General features: G+C 45.7%; 1 protein-coding gene across 2 annotated transcripts; it reads right to left on the reverse strand.

Moving 5' to 3' along the window:
• Positions 1-84: 84 nt before the first annotated feature.
• tmem184ba (transmembrane protein 184ba) lies at positions 85-9800 on the reverse strand. 2 transcript variants are annotated; one of them, XM_015000206.2, is made up of 8 exons: positions 9445-9800; positions 7872-8057; positions 7632-7797; positions 4252-4342; positions 3861-4028; positions 3625-3785; positions 3045-3239; positions 85-1933 (listed from the first exon to the last, which is right to left on the reverse strand). In XM_015000206.2, exons 1-8 carry the CDS (start codon positions 9562-9564, stop codon positions 1701-1703), a joined length of 1320 nt encoding a protein of 439 aa, XP_014855692.2. In that variant the 5' UTR covers positions 9565-9800; the 3' UTR covers positions 85-1700. The 2 variants fall into 2 exon arrangements, with proteins under 2 accessions (XP_014855692.2, XP_087872615.1); XM_088016489.1 differs by having other exon boundaries at positions 7872-8080; positions 9445-9580.
• Positions 9801-10376: the final 576 nt, after the last annotated feature.

The following is a 10376-nucleotide window of genomic DNA, read 5'->3' on the forward strand; positions in this document are numbered from 1 at the left end:
ACACACACACTCATTATGACAGAAGCAGCTGGAAACGTGCCGATGACGTCAAAACATCCAGGATCAACAACGTTTTCACCTCAATTCAAACCCAATAAGTTTTTTTATTTTATTCCTCTGTTCATCACAGCAGCGACTGAAACAACTAAAAACAAAGTTACTCAAATAAAAATACAAAAGGAATCAGGTTAACATCTTAGATTTTCTCTGGGCTGAACACACGTCACCAAAACAAGCGTTAAAATGATCCTAAACAGGCAGCGCGCCTCTTAGCGCGCCCTCTGGTGGCCACGGCCTGAACTACAGCGCAGCAGTGAAAGTACCAAGTAAACAAGTTGGCATTTTCACCATGACTCATCCAGATGACTCAACAAGTCCAATTATGAGTAAAAAAAAGAAAGCAGCTGCTTGTGGCGAGATCTAAACAAAAACCACATGAAAAGCTCCGGAGGGAGAAAAAAGTGCTTCCAAATGGAAGAAAAACAGGAAATTTAAACTTTATGTTCACTTTTTAACTGAGTCTGATGGAGTTTCAGGGCCTGACTGTTAGAGTTACAGAAACAACAAAAATAAAAAACAATGTTGCAATGCTGACCGGCAGAGATTTAAACGTTTAAACTGTTAAAGTGCAGAAGAAATCAGTGAAAATTTCCAGTTTCTGGATCGTCTGGGTTCAGAGTCGCTGCTTTTCCTGCATTAAAACTTAGAAATGATAATTATCCAAAGATAAAAACCACCGTCAATAAAAGCTGCAGTGACCTTTGACCCAGTTATCGAACTGGTGTGAATATCAATGATGCGGACCTCGGTGTCGGCTGATTGTATCCATGAAACACAAACCTGGAAGCAGCACGTCAACCTGGGTTTATAAACCAAATCATTTCAACAAAATTAAGTAAAATGTCACATTTTTAAGCCACTCATGGCTAAAATTATCTTAAATATCTAGATTTAAGAGCGGGGAGACGACCAGGAATCAAAGCTGCAGTTTTTGGGCCGATCATCAATGTTTATCATCTGACGATTTTCACCGATACCGATTTTTTATCTGAAAAGTCAATAAATATAGCAAGAAAAATCGCTAAGTTTGCAACAGAGAGTGACGGTCGTTTACATCCAGATCTCTGTGGAGGAAGATCAGACGCATCGGCCGATTTCTCAAATTAAAGTAAATCAGAGCCGATTTGTCGGTGCACCGCACCAGGAGCGCACGTTTTTATCGCAATTAATGTCGTAATCTGCCGATCTTAGTCATTTATTAACATATTGGACCAATAAGTAAAGCTGGGCTGATATTAATAACTGATGTTTATTCCTATCATGCTGTTTGATCACATCATGCAACAAAAATAAAACAATTATCAATATCAATATTTAATTGATATCAGTATTGGCCCAGATTTTCAGATCGTTCCATCGTTTGTTTTAAGAGAAACAATCAGTTTTAAAGAATAGATTTCGACTGAGCAACACATTTAGGAAGAAAAAGTAAAAATATAAAAATGAGGTTATATTAAAGGCTTTAAACTGTTGAGGTTTAAATCAGGCTGAGTTTCCACAGACTCAGACGTCTGAGTGTTTTGCTCCAGTTTCTGCATGAAGTTCCTGATTTTCCCATTAATCCTCCCAGAATAACCAACCGGTCTGCGTCGGGTTTGATTCTCTTTAGTTTTCAGTCTGACAGCAGAAAGCGTTCGGCTCTAGAACTCGTCATCTGAGCTGAGCAGCAGCGTTTTCTCCGTGTTGCCGTGGGCGCCGAGCGCGGCGGCGGGGCGTGGCGCCCGCGGCGGCGGCGCCCCCCGCTCCAGCGTGGCCTGCTGCGTGTACTGCTGGTACGCCGGCGAGAAGTTGTGGATGGCGTCCTGGACCATGTCGCCGGGGCTCATCGTCTCCTTCAGGCTGCTGGAGATGCTCTTCATCGGGGCGCAGCAGCCTGAGGAAGAGGAGGAGGAAGAGTCAGCGACTCAAACTGATTCAGTTCAGAGAAAACAGAAAACATCAAAGAAACTAAAACAATAAAGAATATTCATGATTCAGAAAATCATCTGATTTATTTGAAGGATGATCAACAATAAACCTGCAGATTAATCTGAACTATCCACACCAAAACGATGCAAGAAACACAGGAAATGACATCACAGGGCAGGATCTGGACTTGGAGTATGGCACGCTGATTTATAATAAAACAGCCTCCTGAGTATTTAATCTTAAAAATGTATTTCATATGAGAGTCTCAGGCCCAGACTAACAGGATTTATTTTTTTAAATGATGAGAATAGTTAAAGAATAAAGTTGTAGTTTTATGAGAACTCCTGCAATCATTTCATCTGGTTAAAAACTGAGTCATTATTCTGTTAATATTTGGACTTTTCTCTCTTTAAATCTAGTGAGTGTTATTCTGTCATCAGATCCTGTTGATTTCAACTATAAATGTGCAGCGCCATCTACTGTTCAAACCATGTCACACCACATCAGTGTTTATGTTGCAGAAATAAATGTTTATGAATCCAAATTAACTGAATCATTCCTCACAGTGAGAAACTTTCAATTTGACACTGAAGGATTTTAAGATGTTTCTGATTTTTGGTGAAGCTAAAATGAATCAAACATTTGGGTTTTGATTTCATTTCAATCAAAAAGCTCCGTTAGATCCCTGCTGAACAACAACAACAACATAAAAACACAACGAGGCAGTAGAAATGATTCTGGAGTCAAACCTACCAAACTCTCCGTATGTAGAAAGAAATCCTTTATGTTGCAGCAGAGAGGAAAGAAACACGATGCTGAGTCAGCAAACAAGAACCGAATGAGGAGAGAAGTGAAGGTGTCAGGCTCTGGAGCAGCTAGCGCTTAGCATTCAGAAAGCTAGCACTCAGATTAGCGTTCTGAAAGCTAGCACTCAGATTAGCGTTCTGAAAGCTAGCGCCTATGTTAGGTCTCTGAAAACTAGCAACTAGCTTAGCGCTAGGACTTTTGAAGCTAGCGCCTAGCTTAACGCTCTAGCACCTAGCTTAATGCTCTAGCGCCTAGCTTAGCGCGCTGACCTGTGGAGTTGAGGCTTTTGTCCATGTAGACCTTGTAGGTGAAAGCGTGCCGAAGGGCCAGAGCTGCAAAAAACATCTCTATGCAGATGATGAAGTTCTGGTAACCGGCGGCGACCGTGCCCTCGCCCACGGAAACCTCCGGAGAGTTGATCTGAGGAATGGCCCCGCATTTCTCCAGGATGGCCAGCAACATGCCTGAACAAAAAAACAACAGGAAGTGAACTAAAACCAGAAACCGACATGAAGGGAAATCTGATTCTACAGATTCTGAATATTTTATTTTGGTTTGAGAAAATCTGCGGATTCAGGTCTGGACTTTGAGTAGGCCGTTGTACGCCATGAATCTGCTCTGATCTGAACCATCCTGTAATATCTCTGGCTGCTGGTCCTGATTTAACTCCATCCATCAACCCTAACCTGCCTCCCGCAGCATGATGCTGTCCCCACCGCAGTGTGTGTAGCGTTAGCGTTCTGCTACTACTTTATCACATCTATTCGCATTGCGACAGAGAAGCTGGTAGCTTGCGTTGCTAACGGATGTGATGAAGACTCCACAATGAAGAGTGATGAAGACTCCTACCCTGCCAGAAGGAGAGGAAGATGACGGACTTGACGGTGAGGAACTTGAGCATGGGCCTGTAGGGGCTCAGCAGCTCTCTGGTGGAGGAGTAGAAGAGGAAGAGCGCGTAGAGCGCCAGGCTGACGGAGACGTTGTAGACGTACAGGTAACCGCCGGCAACGCTGCGGCGAGAAGGCGGGAACGGGATTAGACACGGATCAGACGTCTGAGGCGTGTGGGTCTGCGGCCGGACTCACTCGAAGTCTCCGTCTCTGTATCTGCCGCAGGCCTGCAGCAGCACGGCGATGGCGGCCATCAGCGGCTTCACCACGCAGAACTGCAGCGTGGCCTGCTTACAGAACCGCAGGAACCCGATGGAGAACGGGCGGCCGCGCAGGCAGCAGGTACCGTAGCAACAGCTGGACCTGGGCCGAGAGGGAGACGATCAGAAAACATGACACTGGAATATAAACACAACCTTAATGCAGAAATGCAGCAAATATATTTTTAATGCATTTCTAATTCTGTATATATATAAAAAAAAACTGCAGAATGTGAATTTTTTATGTGATTAAGCCTTTAATTGTGGGAATAATCTATAGCTTCATTGATTATCGATTTGAGGAGAAGGTTTTTCTCTGGACTCACTCTATAGGTTTCCCCCGGATCTCCGCCATGATGGCGCTCTCTCCACCCAGATACTCGAAGCAAAGACTCAGGAAGTTATAAATCACAAACGCTGCAGAGACAGCAGAAGAAGAAGAAGAAGAAGAAGAAGATTGTTACTTTTCATGGATTTGTCAGGAAAAATTAAGATTTTCCAGTTTCATGGAGAGATGAACCTGAATGGAGGAGACAGAAACCAGGACATGTAAATCCTGAGAACCGACTGCTGCACAAAACTCATCAGCAAGATTAATATTAATAACAAGGAGATGAGATGAGTCGGGTCATGATAAACTGCTGGACGATAAATCGTCCCAGAAGTTACTGCGATAAACGATAATATTGTTGTTTTGAGGCCATTTTCCAGCAATAAAAAAAGGTAATAAATAATAATAATAATAATGCAAGGATACATTGTCAAATATGAATAAACTCTAAATGTGTTGAACATTTAACGATGGAACTGGAGACATTTTAAATTTACAAAATAAAACAACAAATAAAATGAGATGAAATCTGTGGAAACAAAACTTCAAACAAGGTTTAGTTAAAAACAAAATGAAGAATTTTCTTCCAAAATCTGGAGAAGAGAAAATATTAATTGATTATTGATTATTGTGACAGACTTACACAAATCTATTTGTGTTTAAATATAAATTGATGGAATTTGATACACTAAATATTTATTTACAGTCTTTTCCAGAATCTTTGGATCATTTGAATAGAAAAATTAGTTTCTGGATTAAAAATCGTTTATGAATCGGATCATTAGACACCAAAAGATTCTCATCTCTCCGCCCGTTTGTACCGACTCCACCCGAACACACCGGCCGACGCCTGAAAGACAGAACCCAGGTGAAAGGATGCAGCCTCCACCCGGCTGGCGGTTGCCATGGTGATGCAGCAGCCGAGGGATTCTGCAGAAGAATCCATTATCTGATGCAGCCGGAGGATGTCTGAGCACGGTTGCCATGCAACAGGTTGCCAGGAAAACAGATCTGAGCAGAAGAAGAGGAGGAGGAGGAGGAGGAGGAGGAGGAGGAGGAGGAGGAGGAGGAGGAGGAGGAGGAGGAGGAGGAGGAGGAGGAGGAGGAGGAGAAGGAGGAGGAGGAGGAGGAAGGAGCGCGGTGACGTGACGCAGGAGATCCACAGCGTTTCAGATGATGAATCGGAGCGACTTCGTTCCGACATCAACGAGTCGGAACCGAAAAATTTCAGTCCAAAGAGAAAAACAAAGACAAACGACGCTTTTCACCAACCGTCATCCTGACAATAAACGGCCAGAACCTCCAGCAGAACCTCCAGCAGAACCTCCACCAGTTAGAAACCACCAGGCAACATTAGTTGAATTTACGTCACCAAACAGAAAATCTCAACTTTCAACATCAGTCTGATAAAAAGTTTCTTGATGGTTTTTCATGTCAAACTTTCCAGTTTCTCCAAAATATGATTTATAATTTTCTGTTGATTTCAAATAGTTTTTAACGTCCGAGTAGAAAAAAATGATCAATAGTTTTAAAATATGTGGAAAGAACAGAGAGACTGATGGACGGATGTGTCGGATGCCTGGTTGGATGCCTGGTCGGATGCCTGGTTGGATGCCTGGTTGGATGTCTGGTCGGATGTCTGGTCGGATGCCTGGTCGGATGCCTGGTCGGATGTCTGGTCGGATGTCTGGTCGGATGCCTGGTCGGATGCCTGGTCGGATGCCTGGTCGGATGCCTGGTCGGATGTCTGGTTGGATGTCTGGTTGGATGCCTGGTTGGATGCCTGGTTGGATGCCTGGTTGGATGCCTGGTTGGATGTCTGGTTGGATGCCTGGTTGGATGTCTGGTTGGATGCCTGGTTGGATGTCTGGTTGAATGCCTGGTTGGATGCCTGGTTGGATGTCTGGTTGAATGCCTGGTTGGATGTCTGGTTGGATGTCTGGTCGGATGCCTGGTCGGATGCCTTGTGGGATGTCTGGTTGGATGCCTGGTTGGATGCCTGGTTGGATGTCTGGTTGGATGTCTGGTCGGATGCCTGGTTGGATGCCTGGTTGGATGCCTGGTTGGATGTCTGGTTGGATGTCTGGTTGGATGCCTGGTTGGATGCCTGGTTGGATGCCTGGTTGGATGTCTGGTTGGATGCCTGGTTGGATGTCTGGTTGGATGCCTGGTTGGATGTCTGGTTGAATGCCTGGTTGGATGCCTGGTTGGATGTCTGGTTGAATGCCTTGTGGGATGTCTGGTTGGATGTCTGGTTGGATGCCTGGTTGGATGCCTGGTTGGATGTCTGGTTGGATGTCTGGTTGGATGCCTGGTTGGATGTCTGGTTGGATGCCTGGTTGGATGCCTGGTTGGATGCCTGGTTGGATGCCTGGTTGGATGTCTGGTTGGATGTCTGGTTGGATGCCTGGTTGGATGTCTGGTTGGATGTCTGGTTGGATGCCTGGTTGGATGTCTGGTTGGATGTCTGGTTGGATGTCTGGTCGGATGCCTGGTCGGATGCCTGGTCGGATGTCTGGTCAGATGTCTGGTCGGATGTCTGGTTGGATGCCTGGTTGGATGCTTGGTTGGATGCTTGGTTGGATGCCTGGTTGGATGCCTGGTTGGATGTCTGGTTGGATGTCTGGTTGGATGTCTGGTTGGATGCCTGGTTGGATGCCTGGTTGGATGCCTGGTCGGATGCCTGGTTGGATGCCTGGTCGGATGTCTGGTCGGATGTCTGGTCGGATGCCTGGTCGGATGCCTGGTCGGATGTCTGGTCGGATGCCTGGTCGGATGTCTGGTCGGATGCCTGGTCGGATGCCTGGTCGGATGTCTGGTCGGATGCCTGGTTGGATGCCTGGTTGGATGCCTGGTTGGATGCCTGGTTGGATGTCTGGTTGGATGTCTGGTTGGATGTCTGGTTGGATGCCTGGTTGGATGTCTGGTTGGATGTCTGGTTGGATGTCTGGTCGGATGCCTGGTCGGATGTCTGGTCGGATGTCTGGTCGGATGTCTGGTTGGATGCCTGGTTGGATGCTTGGTTGGATGCTTGGTTGGATGCCTGGTTGGATGCCTGGTTGGATGCCTGGTTGGATGTCTGGTTGGATGTCTGGTTGGATGCCTGGTTGGATGTCTGGTTGGATGCCTGGTTGGATGTCTGGTTGGATGTCTGGTTGGATGTCTGGTTGGATGCCTGGTTGGATGTCTGGTTGGATGTCTGGTTGGATGCCTGGTTGGATGCCTGGTTGGATGTCTGGTTGGATGTCTGGTTGGATGTCTGGTTGGATGCCTGGTTGGATGTCTGGTTGGATGCCTGGTTGGATGTCTGGTTGGATGTCTGGTTGGATGTCTGGTTGGATGCCTGGTTGGATGCCTGGTTGGATGCTGGCTGACCTTCGTAGCAGTCCCTGACGCTGTCACAGTAAACGTAGAACTGGTCGTTGGTGAGGAAGAGGAGGCTGAGCCAGGAGTCCAGGGCGTAGATGGGAACGATGAAGAGGATCCTGACGATGTGGCGCTGCTCCTGCGGCGCGCTGTAGAACCGCAGGTGCATGTATATCTGGACACAGAACCAGAACCAGAGTCAGAACCAGAACTAACTGCGGCTAACTGTCCTGCTGGTCTGGTCGTTACCTGGTGACAGGTGAGGATGAGCGCGGTCCAGACGAAGAAGCCGGACACCGCCTGCGCCGCCGGCGACATCAGGAAGGTGGGCCGGTCCGATCCCAGCAGCGGCGCGTCGGGGAGCCATGAGATGTTGGGCCCCACGGGGGCTGCGGTGAGCGGGTCCGGCTGCGGGACGTCCCGGCGCCTGAACATCTGGACAGGAAGCAGTTCACCAGCTGGAGGAAGACGTGACGAAGAGCCGGTCGATCATCATCATCATCAATCATCAACCTGCAGCTCAGACCTGACGGCCTGCCGTCGGGTCAGAACCGGACCGGTCCGGTTTCACTGAACAATGAGTCAGTGTGTGCTCTGGTTACTCTCTGGTTTCAACCCAGCAGCCATTAGATCAGTCAGAACCGGCCCGAACATTCAAACCGGGCCGGGACATTCATTAAACTGGTTCTGACACGTTTAAAACTTGAACGGTTTTCTTTAACACCAGCGCTGCGTTTCTGGAGCGGTTCTGTCGGTAAACCTCCGGATTGAAACGGAAAATAAAACGTTCAACTCCAACAGCTGAACTTTTCTTTCATTACGGCTAAAATCTGAACCTGCAGTCATTTAATGGTTCCATTTAAATATCAGGTTGCTAAGAGCCAACTCTCTAAAACAGACTGGACCTTTAGGTTTATTCGTCCATCTGAAGGAAAGTTGTTGGAAATCATCAAAAGGTTCCTACAAAATCAAAATACCTTTTCCAGACTTAAAGTCAGAGATTTTTCAGTAACTTTTAAATAAAATGTTGAAATTTCAGTAAATAAATGATCCCTGCAGATTGTTTAAAGCACATTTTCTTATCAGTTTTAAAGCAAACGTCTCCATCCTTATCTGATTTTTATTAAGTTAAACACAAATGTTTGTTAAAGCATTCATGTACAGAAAACGGTTGAAACTGTTATTTCTGATGCATTTAATCAAGTCACTATTTGACCTGTTGAGAAAAATCGTCTGGTTCTGACGCCTGGCTGGTAAATCGGTGCGTCTTGAGATCGTTTATTTCATTAAACCGATGGACCAACCAGAAGCAGCAGGGAACACAATGGGATGCAAACGATGCTGCATGGAGGCAAAGAGACAGCTGGCTGCTTCATTAGGAAGGTGACAAAGGTCAGCCAGAGTCACACACACACACACACACACACACACACACACACACACACACACACACACAGAGGAATAATAAGTGTGGAATAAAGCAACAGATGGAAAGGAGTCAGGATGTGATTCACATCATTATGACAGCCAGACTGGATTATCTTAATGGCAATAACAATAAAATTATTTTTCTGCTTTATTTTTTTAAATTATGCCAATAAATTGATAATGTGGTTAAATATCTTTAATTGTATTTCAAAAATATTGAAACGAATAATTTAATCGTATTATAAAATTGAATTATTTTCATGATTAGCATTAAATGAAAAATAATGTGATTACATTACATAAGTGTGACGAAAAATAACTAATTAAATAAAGACAGAGCATACTTCTGTTACAGTATGAGAAGAGATGATGGCTTTATCCGGTCCGGACTCACCTGGTGAACTGAGCCCTGCTTCAGAACCTCTCCGCGCTGCTCCAGAAGAACTGTTCGGGTCCAGTAACCCAGAAATGGCCGGAAGTGTTCCTCAGAGGCGCCCCGGTTCTCCCAGGACATCCATGTTGGCTCCCCGGAGGACCGACCGACCGCCCGGCCGTCAACTCTCACCGTCTCCCACCTAAACAACTAAACTCCCCGCTAAAAGTTCAGCTCGCACGCTGCGCAGCTCCGGTTCTCTTCTTTAACTGGTTCCGTTGGTCCATTTCTGACGTTTCGGTAGGTGTTTGAGTTTATAAGCAGTCAGTTCGGTTCGGGTCGTCCTCCGCTCTCTTGGTAACGGTTCCGTTGTAGAATCTCAGTCGGATTAATAACGCCACATCACAGTAGCTCCGCCCAGTACACCAGGGCGAACTGTCTTAACCAATCAGATCACAAGCACCCCCAGTATAGGGCGGGGCTTATGTTCTGAGCGCAGTGAGTTTGCGCAGTTTTATTCTGGGACTCGCAGATGATGACAGTGACGTAAAACTGCTCCCACTCGCCAGTATCCCCCGGTTTCCTGTCCAAACTGGGCCTGGCGTGGGAAATGACGCTCCTCAGCCACTTTCTAATGACTTATATTTACTCATTAGCTACTTGAGTAACTTTGGGTTAAAACAGTGCTTTTTTTTTACTTCTATCTGAGTACTATTACGAAGGTCTCTTAGGATTAGTTTTACTTCACCATGCTTTTGACTTTTAAATATGTTGAAGAAACAGTGCATGGGTAGTTTCTGTTCTGTTCATTTGACATCTGAATGGCCCGACAGATCAGCAAATAGACAATAATAGACCAATGAAGCTTGTTTATAAATATAAAACTAAGTCTCTTACTTGTTTTAGTCAAGTAAAAGTACCTTTTAGTACTGCAGATACTACTAAAAATAAAA

Source organism: Poecilia mexicana, unplaced genomic scaffold (assembly GCF_051168715.1).
Source record: "Poecilia mexicana isolate PSO_F unplaced genomic scaffold, ASM5116871v1 scaffold_19, whole genome shotgun sequence".
NCBI classification, from domain to species: domain Eukaryota; kingdom Metazoa; phylum Chordata; class Actinopteri; order Cyprinodontiformes; family Poeciliidae; genus Poecilia; species Poecilia mexicana.